General features: G+C 36.8%; 1 protein-coding gene across 1 annotated transcript; it reads right to left on the bottom strand.

Moving 5' to 3' along the window:
* Positions 1–3563: 3563 nt before the first annotated feature.
* On the bottom strand, positions 3564–17595 carry PELI1 (pellino E3 ubiquitin protein ligase 1). The gene is made up of 6 exons (XM_007955967.2): positions 17525–17595; positions 13382–13511; positions 9667–9768; positions 5147–5344; positions 4873–5061; positions 3564–4130 (listed from the first exon to the last, which is right to left on the bottom strand). The coding sequence occupies exons 1-6, from the start codon at positions 17593–17595 to the stop codon at positions 3564–3566; spliced, it is 1257 nt and encodes a 418-aa protein (XP_007954158.1).
* Positions 17596–17879: the final 284 nt, after the last annotated feature.

Here is a 17879-nt window from a genome sequence, read left to right as displayed (position 1 = left end):
AAACTTCTAGAAGATTAATTCTTAAAGTGAGGAGGGGGAATAGACAGAGTAATACACAGGCAGTTCCCAGATTACAAATGAGTTCTACTCCTAAATCTGACTTTAAGTCGAATTTGTATGAAAGTGTCAACAGTTATGAATGGTTCATATTTAACGCTAGTCAAATAGTCATCTTAGTATATAGTGTACATTTCTATGCATTAAAAACATTAATGAAACACTTCTAGATACACTGAAACATCTTTAAATCCTAAACCCTAAACCTAACCCTCTAATAAAAAATGATAATAATAAACATAACATTTTGGTATGTGTCACAAAGTAGTCCCATTTGTTATTACAAACCATTGTATATACCTTGAATTTTTAATATCATAGGCTTTCTGTGGGTCAGTTTATATTATGGGTCATATGTAAGATGTCTGTAACCCAAGGACTGCCTATAGTTCACACACAGTATTTGAGTGCTGATTTGCTATTGGATGGATTTCCACTGGTACCCTCATTTGGTGGCCATGCATCACATGTAGTTCTAGAAGAATCCTGGGGGATGAGCGGAAATGGGAATGGGAAATGGGAATACTCAAACGTTAAATGTAAGAATTTGTTTTCATTGTTATTTATTCCTACTTTATATTCCATTGGGCGGCATAAAAACGATGATGTGCTCAGCTGCTAACCAAAAGGCTGCAGTTCAAATCACCCAGAGGTGCCTGGAAAGGCAACCCTGGTGGTCTACTTCTAAAAAATCAACCACTGAAAACCTTATGGGGAGCACAGTTCTTTTCTACACATGGGGTCATCATGTCAGAATCAACTTGATAGCAACTGGCTTCACCCTGCTTTATGTGTGTAGCCTAGGAAACCCTACTGGGCGGTTCTACGCTGTCTTATAGGGTCACTATGAGTCAGAATCAACTCAATGGCACCTAACGAGAAGAAGGTATTATGAAGGAAACAAGCAGTACCAGCTTCACGAAGATAACCCGGTCAACAATTCCTACTGCTGGGTATCTGCACTGTCTTCCTTCATTACCCTAAAATTCTACATGAAGGCAAATTTAATTCCTTTGTTCAAAAGAAGGACATTTAAACATTCAGATCTTTTTTGATAAAAAAGCTAAATCATAAAGATTATCTTTCTTGAAACCAGTGCATTTAGGAGACATAAATACAGCTTTTCCCCTTTGTGTGAGAATACTCACATTCCCTTAATATAACCGAATAAGCAAAAGTGTCCATTCCATCAGGCATTGGCAAAAGGACAAAACTGATTTTCAAAAACCTTGAACAGAAAAACATTCTAATGACTTCAGTTGCCTGTGTTTTCAAAACTTGAATATGATAGAAAATGAACCAGCTTTTTCTCAGCTTATAGGAAGAAATTCAGGCACTTTGGGAAGACCACAAACCTTTTATGGCACTACTTAAATAGTCTAGTATGCAACAGTCTAGTGTAAAGAGTCAACTTTCTAGCAGGACTTAGCTTAGAAAATGCCTCAACTTCTCAGCCATAAACAAGGTTCCTCTATGATTAAGAGAAGCTTTCCTAAGAGAACCAGAGACGTTCAACTGTTACATTAAACGCAAACTCTTCATTTATTTCAAATGAGTAGTTTTTAAGTGTGGGGTAGATTTGTGCATAAATTTTCCCTTCTGGTTTCCATTATGCAAAAATGAACTCACAGAGACAAATTCAAATATCTATTTTGAAAAGTATTTACTTAGTTTGAATAAATTAATTGCAAATAAAAATTAGCTGCAATATATAGCCTGGATAGAAATGATTAGAACAAATACAACACAGAAATGGATTTCCTTGCATTAGTCACAAGGCATGTGACAATCTAGAAAATTTCAAAATCAATTATATTTCTTGGAAAAAGGGGTAACAGTAGTTACTGATTGATAACCACTAGTAAACTTACAATACAGTTTCCTGACATGCATTTCCTGAGTGAACCCAAATGATCATTTTTAAAAACAAGGAAATTTTGACAGCTGAAGTAAAATAAAATAGTTCATGGCTTCTAAGCAACAAGTTTTTTTCTTAAACCAAAAGAAAATTTAGAACAGCATTATAATAGGATAAATTAAAGCTATGCTACCACATACAGAAATGTGCTACTGTCAATGAAATATTCTACAACTTTTCAAACTAAAGGAAAACAAATCAAAGATTAAAAAATGATTTTGCCTAATCTAAAACTATACTGATTTCTCCAAATGTCACAAAAGGATTTGATGTAGTGCAATTGTCTATAGTTTTCTTGTGGTATACTTAAAAAAAAAAAAAAAAAGAGTGGGGAAGGGAGAGGAGACTTGTTCCTGCTTGCAAAAGCAAAGAACTTACTGGAATCAGAAAACAAACAGACCATGCAAGCATGTCCATCCACTCTGCTGTTGCTGGTGCTCATCTGCCAGCCAGACATTGACTTGAGTCACACGATGGCAATTCTCCTTATGATTCATACCCACAGTCAAGGCTGATCTGCTGGGTTAAAAAAGGGGGTGGGGGCACTACTGTCACTCAACCCTTTGTATCTCTAGATTTCCTAATGCCTGGATAAGGCCAAATATAGAATAGTTTATTAATTAAGCATTTCTTTTTCTAAAAAAGTAAATCAAGAAGTCACTCTCCTTTCAAGTGTTAATTTATGCTTTTCTCAAGGGAATTTTTTTTCTAGAAACAGTGAACAGATGAACCACAGTTTGTATCCAAAAAATAAACTTGCCAAATGTTGCTGATACTAAAAAGAGATTAGTAATCATGGGAGAAAAATAGATAATCTAGATTAAATTGCATATTCAAAGGAGCATATAAAATGTTTCTTAGCATTAAGTTTTGTTATAGTACTACACTCAAGAGAAACATTAAGGAAAAAAATCTTTCCTGATCATGTTCAATGTGGTTAAAAACGAACACGTCTTACACAATGGTAATTAATATGAATTTGGTTTTACAAAGTATTCTAATCTACCAAATTCCGTATTTAGATGAGGTGGCTGTGGGGAGAGGCTCTCTTGTCCTTCCTAACCTTGCAAATCCTTGAGTTACGTTCTCTAACCTACCATTCACATCAAGGACATAAGACCATCACTACCATGCTACTCTATCAAGAACATTCTACGGTAATAATAAAGATAAATAGAAAAAAAGTTAATATACATGTTGCTGTATTTTACAATGTTTGCAACAAACTGTAAACTAACATAGTTTGAACCAACAGTACCCTCAGTTATACAAAACAAATTTTCAACACTGAGGATGGGTGATTCAAAAACACTAAAACAAAGGCATCAAATTAGACTATGTCTTTTTCTCCTTAAAATATATTTTCAAAACTCAGAATTCAGAAGTCTGGTACTTTCAGAAATTCCTCTGCATGAGTTTCCCAGATTTTTGCTCAGAAATAGCTACCATTTATTATAAATGTTTAGAAAAATTCTTCATCTTAATGCAAATGGTCAGAGCAGAGAAACTGTGACGTGGACAACAGGTAGGAAATCCCAAATCTCTTAGCTTATAAATTTATAATGTAGTCCTGGAGGACAACTGTCTGTTAGTCTAGAGGTCCTTGGAAAATAAGTCTGATGTATCCTTGTTCACCAGCCAATTGATGTGCACAAAAGGGACAGGCTGCATGGAAAGTATGAGTACCATGAGGCAGTGGGATCTGGGACCAATAGGCAGTTGTCTTTTCTGAACACACATGCCCACATGGGCTGAACGCATGAGTTGGAGGGCCGGCGTCCACATAAAATCCAGCTTCACATCCAAGCCACAGAGGGACATAAGGACCAACAGACCTACACATAGGACATTCACGATCTTTTCCATCACGTTCTTCCTTGTTTCCCCAGTTATGGTAACCATGTACATGGCCACAGTTAAGATACACCCATGGTTGTTTCTCATCTACGACATCTTTCCTCTTCATACTAGGAAATGCTAGTGTGTTGAACCCTACAGGGCACTGAGGTCGGGCTGCATTGATTTCCTGTCGTAAAGCTTCTAAATGCTTCACTGTAGGAGTGTGGGACAGGCCTTCTGCAGTACGCCACAGCAACGTTGCACCACAGAGGTCAATTAATGAGCCATCCTGTAACTGATTGGTTTCGATTTCCACCTATAGGAGAAAAGAAAGAAAATTCACTACAGTGTGATCTTAAGTGCTGCTTACTCAAGAGACTGGATTTCTTATGACTAAGAAACTCAGATGGTAGTTATGAAAAAGGTAAGTTTGAGAATCAAGAATATAAGGAATGATAACATATCTCTTTTGTTCCTTATAGTAGAGATGGATTCATGATTAAAGTATCTGACTAATCAGTAATTCTATTATTTTCAATTAGGTAAATATCATGGCCAAAGATATGTAGACACAAGTAGAAAATAAATACAGTGCTGTTTAATTTAGGAAAGCTTTAAAAAAAAAAAAAAAAAAACCTCACTGCCTTCGAGTTGTTTCTGACTCATAGCAACCCCCATTGGGTTTCTGAGGCTGTAAATCTTTATGGAAGTAGATCGACCCATCTTCCTTCTGCAGAGCGGCTGGTAAGTTTGAACCACTGATCTTTCAGTTAGCAGTCAAGTGCCTTATTCACTATACCACCAGAGCTCACTTTCCTATTTTAGGAAACCTTAGGTTTTAAAATGTATTAACATAAATATGACAGAAAAATAAAACTTTTAAGTGCTCCAACTGAAAAATTAAAATACAAACTATCCTTCAGAAGAATTATGTGATACCTAGACTGAGTACTCCGTGTCAGCACTAGATCTGAGTTTTTTGGGTTACGTAAATGCTCTCAGCCCAACTCACTGTCTGTTTATCGTAGCAAAGTAAGAAGCCATGTCTCAGAACTTACCATTTTCCCCCTCTGCTGAGCTGATCTGGTTTCACGCAGGCTGAATACATTTCCACATACTGATATTTCTCTCCATATTCCAGGCTTGGAGTCTTCTGTGAACCCATTGCGTGGATGCATAACAAGAACTCCGTTGGTGGTCAAGCCATCCATCTGCCCATCTGATGTTTTCCATTTGGCTGCCTTTTCCTAGAAGGAGCAATAGTGGTAAGCTTCCACTTATTTGTAATGAGAAGCTGGTATAAAATAATGCAGCATTTAGAAAGTCTTTTACCCCAAGGAAGATGTTTTTTGATGAGTCAAATCCTGCAGCATAAATCCGTGCTGTAAAGGGGGGATTCCGTTCACATATGATTCTACAAGCAAATCTTGATATAGTGCTTTGCACTGACTGTGTATCAGAATTACTTTGACTTCCAGGAACTGTGTCAGTTACTACAAAATCGATGGGACTTTCAGTTGACCGACCAATCTAAGGGAAAAAGACATATCTATAAACCTCTTCAAAGGAACACAGTGGAAAATCTATTCAAGAAAGGCACAATAAGATGACAACATTAAGCCTCTGAAAGTTCTAGAGCTCAAACTTATCAAATTTAACTCTGGGGGCATCTATACCTTTGAAACCAATCTGTCAGACTGTCTCTGATATAGTAATCAACTTAGAGCACAGAATTAAGTGGGAACTTTTTACTCAGAACCTATTGAAACCCTTAGGGAATGAATACTTTCAGAGCGCTGAGATTTCTAGATGGTTGCAGTTTTTAATTTTAACCCTTTTGGACAGAAATATTTCTACCATGTATTACTCTATCCTCTTTAACAAAATATACTGAACATACATCTTGCTTCATGACTCCAGAACATTACATTATGAACAGCTCTTACATTAAGCTGAAATGCAGTGATGTCTTCTGGTGCTGCAAAGGTGTAGGTGTGCAAGACTGCTGATCCATACGTTAGGTAAGGGCTTACGTAGACAGGCTTTGAGTCTTATGTATACTAAACAGATTTTCCTGTCTCCTTTCTGTCAGGTTGCTACCATCATTTCTTGCTGTTGGGCATGCTTATCCCTAGCAGCACGCCCCTCCTATAACTAGCTGGTCTTTCTCTACTACTAAAATCATCAAACTTAAAAGAATAGTATTTCAAAGAGTTCTTGAGGAGGGCCTAAGGTATTCTCCAGAGAGCACAGAAAAAGGAAAAAGACTTTCAGTGCACAGGGCATTTATTTTATATGCTCAGATGTCTTTTTGATTTCCTTCTTCGTTTCTGGCCCTATTTCAGAGCAACAAAGTTCCCAGATACAAACTCTACATGAGTGAGGTGTCAATGAATTAAAAATATTTTCAGAGGTAGTAGCTAGTAAATAAATTTCATTTTGAAAGATGCAAATTGAAAAGAAAAAGGGAAATCAGTGGGATAGATGACACTGGTATCACAGGATTTTAAAGTAAACATTGTTCAAGTATCAGTTCATTAATGCATTTACTATCAGGTAGTATCCTAAAATTGCACAATGTGGGTATTGAGAAGAAGTAATGACCCTCCTTCTCAAAAATGACTCTTGAAAAACCATTCTTTGTATGAGTGAGTCTCAAGAGTTTCTTACATCACCACATTTTTAGATAAAATTCTTTAGTGTTTTTATCTTTCTATTAAGTATAAAGTCTTTATTTAGATAGTTCTAGGTGGAAATTGGCTGGTTAACAAATGTGACTAGATTGGGATGCATTTTTAAAATTTATTTTTAGGATAATGATATCAAAAGAAAATGGTCCTCAGACCTTTGAATCTAAAACTATTTCCTAAAATAAAAGGCTTGTTTAGAGCCAAAAGATGTAAGCCAAAGGCTGGATTAAGGATTAATATTCAAAATCAAGGGGCAGAATTCAAAAGGGGCAGTTATGTTGGAAGAGAGATTGTTCCAGACCAATGATCCGGGCCTTACAGCAGAAGATTTAAAGCCATTAAAACAATACTGATAATGACCAGTGAGAATCAAGAAATCCTAAGTTATCTAGGGAGCTCTGGTAGTGTAGTGCCTAAGGCACTTGACTGCTAACCAGAAGGTTGGCGGTTCAAACCCACCAGCTAATCCTTGGAAGGAAGGTTGTGCAATCTACTTCTGCAGCAGTGATACTGCCTAGGAAACCCAAGGAAGGGTCGCTATGAGTCGGAGACGACTCAATGGCACTTAACAACAACAAGTTATCTATAGAGAAAAGACTGATCAGATGCCAAATGACTGTGTTAAGATACACTTTAGTAAGTCTTCTTTTGGTCATTGTTATTAATAGCTCTTATTACGTCATAAGACATAAAGTACAAATATTATGTCATCCTTCCCCACCTCCATGAAAAACTTCAGGGGTTCTGTACAGCCTATATAAACTTTAGCTTCATATTTCCCATGTCACTATTTCCTATCCATCAATCTAGCCTAATTACCTGATATTTCTGATCACATAAAAAGTGTATTTTAGCTGCAAATAGCTTATTCATCAGTCTTTGCCATCTCTTTTGCCAGAATGCCTTTCTACTTATTGAACTGGCAAAATCCTATTCAACCTTCAAGGTTCACATGAAAGGGCACTAAAGTCTTTTCCTCACCCTTCTCCAATTGAGTCAGATGTCTGTTCTTGAATCAGACCACCAGTGTAGCACCTAGCCATGGAATCAACTTATAAAGCTTCCCTTTTGTACTTCACAGTACTAAGCAATATAAAGTGAGTTTGAACACTTGTTAGATTGAACAATGAATGTTCAGTGTAGAAGGCAGGCAATCCTAGTTTATAAAACCAGTTCCTCAAGCATTAGTTTCTGCTGTATCTCAGGTTTTTTTCCTTTGATATAGAAATGTTTGTATTTTCCACAGGTATACTGGCCTCTGAAAGGGCATAATCAGTTTATCAGACAGGCATACTTAATGCTATTGCACACTTAACAGACTACAGTACAGTGTAAACATACCTTTTATATGCACTGGGAAACCAAAAAATTTGTGTAACTCATTTTATTGAGATACTCCCTCTATTGCATTGGTCTGGAACCAAACCTATAGTACCTCCAAGCTATGCCTGTATTGTAGAAAACTTTCCACTTGTTTATGAAATGGAAGAAACAAAAAAATGCTACAACATATTTAAGGACCATCATAAAATGGTGAAGATACTGCTCCACAATGCAGGATGCCTGGTTTAATTCCAATTTTGTCCCAAACTAATACTATAACTTTCAGGATTTCATTAATTTCATCAGTAAAAGATAAAAGATAGATTAAGTAATAGAAGGTACTATCTGAAGCAAAGATTCTAGTCTGTGATCAAATATCTAGGTAGTTATCTTGAGTGGGGAAAAAAAAAGATACATCTATTTTAACTGATTGCCAGTGAAATAAAATGTCAAAAATCACCCTAAAGCTTCATGGTATGTTTTTATTAAGATTCAAATCTTTATTTTCATTAAGGATGTTATTTATTTTTTTTTGGTAAAAGCAAGGAAGACATTAACAAACACATGGCCCATATTCTAAAATTAACTCCATTAAAAGGGATGGGGAGACTGACTTCAAAGACATACTTTGCTACTGATTATAATTAATGACATCTCTAGGCCTTTTCACCTTTATTTAATCTTATAAAGACAAATGGAAAAGTCACTGGACCAGTAATTTTAAGAGTGACATTATCAGGTACTTTATATCCTACTTAAGTTTGTTTTTTAAAAAAGCTTTACAAAACCCACCATAAGGGAGATGATACCATGAATTTTGTTTACATCCTCAGTTTACAAAAAAAGACAAAGAATAAGACAAAAACAAACTTTTATTGTACCAGTCGCTTTGACCAAATACATGCTGAGAAAGAAGTCTGACTTCACATATATGCTATGAATACTGGTAGTCCCTGACTTACGACGTGATTTGAGTTATGACTAATCGAACTTATGACTGACATGTAATCTATGATGTTATCATTCTCATGTCAACCTCCAAAGACAAATAATATCAGATTTATAGATACTGGTAATAAAAGGCAATAATAATGAAAACTGGGAGAAAAATGAGGTATTTGACTTACACTAGAACTGACTTAGAATGGAGTTGACAGAACAGAAACCCTTCGTAAGTAGGGAACTAACTGTAAAAAAATAAAATCATGAAAAAGTGCAGAATATTTCTTAGTTCCTTTTTTTTTTTGGATAATAATAGCTAACATTTACTGAATGCTTACCACATAGCAGGCACAGCTGAGCATTTTACATAGGCTAACTCATTTAAGTCTCTTAACCTCATCCCAGTGAGGTTCTATTATTTGTACTTTACAGAGGAGGAAACTGAGGGATTGAGTGGGAAACTAATGTTTACCAAGAATTCTGTTCCCAGAGCCCATCTCTTAACTGTTATACTTGACTTCTATGTATGGTATTTAGAAATAAATATAAACAAAACCAAACTCACTGCCATCGAGTCAAATTCAACTCATAGTGACCCCTTCCTTGGGTTTCCAAGGTAGTATCTGTACAGAAGTAGATTGTCCAATCTTCCTTCCGAGGAGTGCTTGGTGGGTTTGAACCGCCAGCCTTCTGGTTAGCTGTCAAATGCCTTAGGCACTACACCACCAGAGCCCCCAGAAATCAATATATATATTTAAATAACATATAATAATCCTTAATCCAACACAGCAGAAGTCATTGACAACACCAACACAGCAGAAGTCACTGACAACAGATTTTTAACCTTTTTTTTTTTTTTAAGAAAAAACAAACAAAAATATTCAGATGCTTTAATACCTGAAACATATCAGTGTTGCTGTCATGAGTATATTCAACCACCACTGTCTGGGCCCGAGATAAAGTATACGATATGCTATGTTGGTCCTTGTTGCTTATTGCCTAAGAAAGAAAAGGTTAATAGCAAAATTTAGCATGCAGATCCTTTAAATCAGAGGATCTTTCAATTTCAGGTAAGTACACTTAACACATATGACATTTTTATTTATTTTCCCCCTGAAATTCAGGGTAGGAATTAATAACTCTTGTGTAACATCAGCTGTGACACAGTAGATGCACAAACTGAGTGGTGTATAGAAGAATACTCTGAAGGAGTTACAGAGTAAGAATATAATTTCATTTTACAAAAAACATTGCAAAATCTGGGTCTCCTGTATAAATAGTTTAAATTATAAAGTAATCAAAATAAAATCCCACGTAGAAAAAGAAACAATATTCAGTACTACTCTGATAGGCAGAAAATACACAATCTTTCAAGATAAATCTTATTTTTAGTCATTCAAAGAGTTATAAAGTTAACTAACAAGCAGAGTTAACTGTTTTCTTAACCATTTTGTGATTTATAGATGACCAGTGTTTGACGCATGTTGAATCAAAAACATTCATTACCCATTGCCTGCTGCTAAGTTGATTTAGACTCATAGCGACCCTCTAGGACAGAAAAGAGGGAGCTCTGGTGGCATAGTGCCTAAGACATTTGACTGCTAACCAGAAGGCTGACGGTTCAAACCCATCAGCCACTCCCTAGAAGGAAGGTTAGCAATCTACTTCCATAGTGATACGGCCTCGGAAATCCAAGGAGGTTGCTATGAGTCAGAGTCAACTCGACGGCAGTAAGCTGAGGTTGAGGATAGAAAAGAACTGCCCCCACAGGGTTTCCTAGGTTTAAACGTTCATAGACTGGGGATTAACAGTATAAAAGGAAATGGATATAATCCTTATGACTGTACTTCTGATGTATCCCAAACTAAAAACAGTGCTAAAAAGAACTTTTCAGTTTTGTTTTCAGATGTCTGCTATGTACATAGATGAGTTGAAGAAGTATCACAGGGGTAAAAACCTAGTAGTTGCACAAAGGATGTGGAAACAGGTTGCGTAAATGGAAAACACACAAAGACACAAGAGGGTGGTTATAAACAGCAAAAAGGCTAAATTAAAAATAATTAATTAGAACTTAGACATTATACAATTTTACTTGGTTTCAATTTACAGCTAATCTATGATAGGTAAAGCCTAGAATAACAGCTTTGTTGTTATTGTTGTTATGTGCCGTCGACTCAGACCTGACTCATAGCGACCCCTCCTTGGGTTTCCGAGGCAGTATCACTATGGAAATAGATTGCCCCATCTTCCTTCCGAGGAGTGGCTGGTGGGTTTGAACCGCCAGCCTTCTGGTTAGCAGTCAAGTGCCTTAGCCACTATGCTACTAGAGCTCCCGAATAATAGCTTTAAGATTACTTAAAGTTTTAAACATATAAATAAATGAACACCTGGGTATCAACCTCTCAGTTTTACCAAGGTTAACACTGTCATTTTTCTTTCCAATTTTCTTTTTTTTGAAAGAAATTAAATTCTACAGACAAAATGGAGCGTGCCCACAAAACCCCTCCTATCTTCCTCCACAGAGGTGTCCACTCTAGAATGCGGTGCTGATCAACCCCTGAATGCTGCTAATATTTTATGATGCATAAACACTCTGTCTTGCAGGTTTTAAAACATATAATTATTTTATTAACTCAGTGTTAATAACTGACTTTTCAAATAATTGCTCACTATTTTGGATGTTAATTCTTATTGACCTTACAAAAGTTTTATAAACCAATTTTTGGGTACTTTGAGATTATAATTTCGTTTTTTATTTATTAAACTTACTTGAAGACTGAAAATAAGAACTGTGCCAAGTTAAGTTTGAGTCTCACTGGCTTGGAAAGCAGAATTTAACTACTCATCCCAGATGACTGCCAGACTTAATTAGTTTTCTTCATGACCTCACTAATACTTGCCTCCAAAACTGAAGGAGGAAAGACTCAAATCTTTGATCGCTAAGATTCTTGTTGCCTGGTAAAAATGAAAAGGAGGTAACAATGAAAATAAGAGGGGTATAAAAGAATAAAAATGGGAGGAAAGTATCAAATGGGACATTACAGAGGTAGGGATCAGAAACAGTTGCTCTAGAATAGTAGTTCTCAACCACAAGGAGTATGAGCTATCAAAAGGGCATTTGGAAACACAGGCACATTTTGGGGGCTATCACAGTGATCTGAGGGCTCAAATGGCGTTTAGTGGATGAGGACCAAAATTATTAAATGTCCTAAACAATGTGGAACTGTCTTACAAAATGAGTAATTGTCACAGAGAAATGGCCAAGAGCACTCCTGCAGTGAAAAGCTTAAGAAGCTGCTCAGATTGGATGCAGGAGCTGTTCATTTTCACCACCTGCTTAGCACGTCCCTTCTACACACAGGAGCAGCAACACTCACCTAAAAGAACTGCCCTTTTTCTACATTCTCTGGCTCCCAACTAGTAATAGAGGAGACTTGGTCAAGAGGACTCTGTTTTAGACACCAAACTGGACAATAAACAAAGCCAAAAATCATAAAACAGAACATCATATGGAAATTTTACTGTCTCCGAATTATTGAATTTACCAAGATACACTTCAGGTGGTATTATAATAATGTATACCATGGGGCTGTTAGCTGAAGATATAGGTAATTCCAGAAGTCTGTAATTTTTCTTTTTTGCTCACTTGAGTATCAATTCGGTCAGTGTTATAAAACTGAAAACAGAAAAAAATCACAGGAAACAGAGACCTGCAACTCCTCCTATCTGACTACCATTTGAGCAAAAGCTCAAGTGTTCTACAGATTTTGGTAGGGAAAGGAAAAGGGGCTAGAAGCACTGAACAGGCCAGGGGGTTGAGAAGTTATACTGTAGACACAGTTGAGTATTTGCTTTTACAGCTTTGATTCAATTTAGTAATTATTAAGGTCTGTGCTGTAGAAGGTACAGTGCTAAAAGCTACAAACAAAAAATAAAAGAGCACCCACAGAACAGACCTTTAGTTTAAAACTTACCTCATCCAAACATGCTTCTGATACTTGAATACACATCCTAGAAGGCACATTCCTTGCCCAGCCTAGGGGAGGCCTTCTAGTAACAAAGTGACAACTCCCCATCTCTCAGGGCAGACAGCTGCACGATTCTAAGTACTAGGTACTTAGTGGGCACTCTGGTGGCCTAGTGCCTAAGGCACTTGACTACTAACCAGAAGGCTGGCGGTTCAAACCCACGAGCCACTCCTTGGAAGGAAGGAAGATTGGGCAATCTACTTCCTTAGTGATATTGCCTCGGAAACCCAAGGATGGGTGGCTGGCTATGAGCTGGATCTGACTCCACGGCAGTGAGTTAGGTACTTAGTACTTGCCTCACCTCCACTTTTTTTTTTTTTTAATTTTTTTTAAATAAGGAAAAGAGATATTTCCTTCTAATTTCCACCCACTGATTCTGGATTGCCATATAAAAAGAAGTTTTGGTTCCCCTTCCATCTAGCAGCCTTTCAAATACCACTGGGTCAAAGATCTCTTCTCAAATCTAAAGAAAAGAGAATTTCTGAAATAGAAATGTGAAGAGAATGCTAGAAAATATAAACAACATATACAAGCCTTTTGATTTCTTCAAGGTAATTTACTTAGTTTTTGTTTTGTTTTTTTACCTTTGCAGCCTGAGGAGTACAAGCAATGTGCACAGTGCTGGGCTTCACCCCATTTGCCTTAGGTCTTTTAAACAAAGCAAACCTACTTTTCCTCCTTCCTCTATCGCCATTTGGGAGAGACCCATTATACCTGATGGGGGAAAAAAAAGTTTAGGTGATCTCTTAAAGAAGCACAAAATTATAAAACAATGTTTTACTTTGCCTGACAGACTAAATCCCCAATTAATTATCTATTAGCACATTATCATCATCTCAAATTCCTTTTAACAACTGCTGATCCCCAGACCAGATGCCTGGGTGTGAAACAAAATGAGATTCTTTCTGGCTATGCTCCAAAGTCCCACAGAAGCACCTTTTAGATTATACATAGCTTTGAAGTAACTGTATTTTTTTTTCCTTCCCTCTGTTATTGAAGATAATCAAAAGCTGATTAGTGGAATACCTGACTCTTTATGACTCATTCTATTTTTTTAAGGTGAATGTTTGCATATGCTAATCTAACCTTTAAAAGTACAGTATGTATTGTTCAAAATAGCATCTGCTTTAATTGTGAACCAAACACTTGAAATAGCTGAACTTTTGAAATGAAGTATTTTTCACACTTGTGCTTTAAGTCTCAGCTACTTGGATGTCCACAAACACATTCACATTCTGTTAGCAGAACCTGTCCAACTAAGATATCTGCTAAGTGGCAAACATACTTCTGCTATTCAGACCTTTTGACCATTCTTTATGATAACACATGCATGTCTTACAGATAAACAAGTAAGCAAGGATTTAAATAGGGAGAAAAAAAAAAAATCTGGGTGTTTACTATGTACCAGGCATTATTACATGGTTCTATCCATATATTACTTCACTTAATCCACTCTCATAAAAACTCTGCAAGATCAGCATCTCTGGCCTCATTTTACAAGCTAGGAAGCTCAGAGGAATTGTTATTTTCTAAAAAAATCACGTATATTGATGCTGGCAAAGCCAGAATTTGAATCCAGGTCTGTCATGCTTTTTTCACTATGCTCTACCGTTTTACTGTGGCATAAGTAGCACTTTTATAATTACCTTTCCTTACTCCCTGATCTCCCACTGTTGTCCCAACAAACTCTTTGGCTGACTGTCTCCCAGAGTTGGCTAATCTGGGGGAAAATAAGGCAAGGAATAGGGAGAGTTTTGAAGTTGAGGGGAATGGGATTATAAAATGGCCTCAAGTAGTTGCTGACAATGAAGAATCATGTGCTAACGCTGAAGAGAGAATTCTTCCAATGACTGCCTATACTAACCCTTTATAAAAAATAAAATACTAATTTCTGACAAGGGGTAAGGATGTAATAGTCACTGCTTGGTCACAGCCAGGTACCAAGAAGACCTAGTAGTTGAATCTGTGGGCTCGGGACCATAGTCGCAGGGCACATCAAACTCAATTGGCATAACATAGTACACAAAACATTGTTCCACCTCCTACTTTGGCAAGTAGCGACTGGGATCTTAAAAGCTTGCAAGCTGCCATCTAGAGGCAACGATGGGTCTCTCCTTATCCAGAGCAAAGAAGAATGAAGAAAACCAAAAATTCATGGAAATAATGAGTCCTAGCGACTGGTACACCATCCGATCTGCAACCTATACGACTATAAGACCAGAAGAACTAGATGGTGCCTGGCTACTATTGTCAACCACTTGGAAGAGGATCTATGTAGGAGATCCTGGATAGAGAGGGAGAACATGTGGAACAAAACTCAAAATCATTTGGAGAAAAAAAAAAAGGGGGGGGGATCAGGTTTGCTGGTCCGATAGAGCCTGGTGGAACCAATGAGACTATGGTCCCTAGCTGCCCTGCATGTCTGGAATTGAACCCACGCCTGTGGCTTCCAGCCAAACAATAGACAGGAATATGAGTTGAATATTTACCTTAGGTAGATACACTCCTTGGAGAGAACAATCATGGGAGAAAGAAGGGCTGCTTATGCACAGGGAGACAGCTCAGGGGGCAAGAGTGCATGGAAGGATGGACACAGGGAAGAGGTAACTATCAGGAGGAAGTATGAGGGGAGATGGTGCATTGTGGTAAATTGTGGTCGATGTCATGAGACAAAGTGAAATGCTGTATGGAAAGTGAATTTGCTCTGTAAATTTTTACCCCAATCACAATTAAAAAAAAAAAAAAAACAAACTAATTTCTACTGGAGAAAGCCCTGCTAATTTTGCTAGTTCTTACTAAAAGGACAGAGTAGAGAGCCCTTAGCTAATACATTAATTATGCTGCTCTAAGATGCATGCTGCCAACAGCCCCACTGCGGGTTCCTCACTGCTGTCCTCTGAGTTGCATGACACATTCCTTTTTCTTCTGGATCTATGCTCTCTATTCCTACATTGTGTTCCTGTAGTTCAGAACACTGTTTATTAAATCTTTTCCTTTTTGTAGTAAAATAAATAAAACAAAATTTGCCATTTTAGCCATTTGTAACCGCACAATTCCAGGGCATTAATTACAGTCACACACATGTTGTACAATCATCACCATTATTTATAAAACTTTTCATGGCCCCAAACTTAAAGCTTTTTAAGTAGCAACAGAACAATACCGACAACCTTCTCCAGCTTCACTTATCCTTCTGGAAGGTTGGGAAGAAGGATTATTTGTATTTTAAGACACCAAGTACACAATTACCATTGCTAAGGATTAACTGAGAAATTGCTGTGCTAAGAGAGGCACTTTAAAACCATATATAGAATTTTAAACACTATTTTTCAAATAAGGACTCTGGTGGCACAGTGCCTAAGGCATCTGACTGCTAACCAGAAGACTGGCGATTCAAACCCACTAGCCACTCCAAAGAAGGAAGATGGGACAATCTACTTCCATAAATATTTTCCACCTTAGAAATCCAACAGGGGTCACTATGACTTGGTATCGACTCAATGGCAGTGACTCTGGTTTTAGTTTATTCTTCAAATAACCTCACATTTCTTGCTAGAAGAATTTAGCTAAGAATAGTAGTTAAGAGCTATTATTAATACCATTAAAAAAATCTGTGTGATTTGAATCTGTAATTACACATACAGAATTTTATAATACTGTATTTACTATATTTAAGTTTGTGATCTTTTAAGTTGTTTCTGAAGGGAAAAAAGATGTTTTAAATCTCAAAGGGTCTTGGATGGGCTTGTGTAATTGTCATTTTATAGAATGCTAAAGGTCCAAAATGGTTAAATGACTAGCCCTTGGTCATACAGCTGGCAGTGCTGGAATAAGCTCTAGAATCTAGGATTTCTGACACCTAGCTAAGCCTAAGAAGACCATATTATCTCCCTAGTTTCTCCCATTCTTTCATCTCAAACAATTAACACATTTTCATTTAAACAAGAACTTGTACCAACCTGACTCTAAAACATGATGCAATGTCTAAAACTGCTGCTATAGGCAGAAGGAGAGAAATAGCAAGGGAAAGTAAATTCTATAATTTCTAGTTTCTGAGATTTCCAGTTAAAAGAGACTAACTTTGTACCTCTGTTTTGAGATGTTATGGCAAGTTTATATTTAATAAATGGAAATAACAGAATCATCTACTCTCAATCTCCACAATGTGTCTCTGAGAGCTATGTGAATGAGATTACATTTGATGCAAACAAGGAGTAAGGTCCTAGGCTTCACAGTCATTGTATTGCTACCATATGCCTACAAAATCCCTTTCATGAAGTACTTCAAGCTGAATCATAAGCACAAAGCATATGATACACATATACCTCAGAGGGTAAAGGAACAAGTAAACACTAACTTCCATGAAATAACCTAAAGCAGCAGAAGGGATTTTTAGTAAAGTCCACTAGGGCAATTCTTCTGGAAGATGGGATAGAGAAGACAAATGGAACAGCTATGTGATATTAGACAAATAAGTTTCCATTTTATCTTTAGGAAACTGCCCTTTCTAAGGGGCTAAAATGAAGCAAGGTTGATTCAGTATTTAAGCATTTATAAGAGACGGCATAAACAGGAGAATTGTAAAAGTTTCTTGATTTGGTAACATTATCTTGGAGTCTCAAGCCTTCCATAAATTCTAAAACAAAACAAAAAACAACTTTTCACCTAGATATCGAAGTTCATACATATTATTCTGTGTCATGTCTCATCAGATAGAGAAACCTTACCCTAAGACAATGAGTTCACCATATTTCACTGGTGCTTTGGATGGATGATTTTCTTGATCAGGAGAAAACATGAGCTTGGTTGTCTTTCCAAATCTTTGTTCACTGATCAGGAGGCTTGGGACACCTTTTGCATTATTTCCTAGAGGGGAAAAGTTCTCATTAGTAACATGAACAACGAATTTCAGTTCAAATACAAACATTACTTTATACCAGTCCTCTTGAGTAAATATTATGCACAGTATACAAAGTATGTGACATTTTCCCCAATAATGGCTATATATTTAACAAAACTGTTTTAACAGATAAGAAATATACATTTGGGAGCTTCCAATTCTAGGAAGATGGAGTAGATATA

This window comes from Orycteropus afer, unplaced genomic scaffold, assembly GCF_000298275.1.
Source record: "Orycteropus afer afer isolate SDZICR_OR568_19922 unplaced genomic scaffold, OryAfe1.0 scaffold00559, whole genome shotgun sequence".
Taxonomy (NCBI): Eukaryota; Metazoa; Chordata; class Mammalia; order Tubulidentata; family Orycteropodidae; genus Orycteropus; species Orycteropus afer.
The sequence above is the reverse complement of the archived record's forward strand: the minus strand, read 5'-3'. Positions and strand labels throughout refer to the sequence as shown.

Bases quoted from the DNA above. Each gene is read 5' to 3' on its own strand.
- PELI1 (XM_007955967.2), bottom strand. From the start codon at position 17,595: ATGTTTTCTCCTGATCAAGAAAATCATCCATCCAAAGCACCAGTGAAA. The intron at 13,512-17,524 runs GTAAGGTTTCTC...TTCCCCCATCAG, and splicing joins GGTGAACTCATTGTCTTAGG to GTATAATGGGTCTCTCCCAA. The intron at 5,345-9,666 runs GTATTAAAGCAT...TTTTTCCCTTAG, and splicing joins GCAACACTGATATGTTTCAG to ATTGGTCGGTCAACTGAAAG.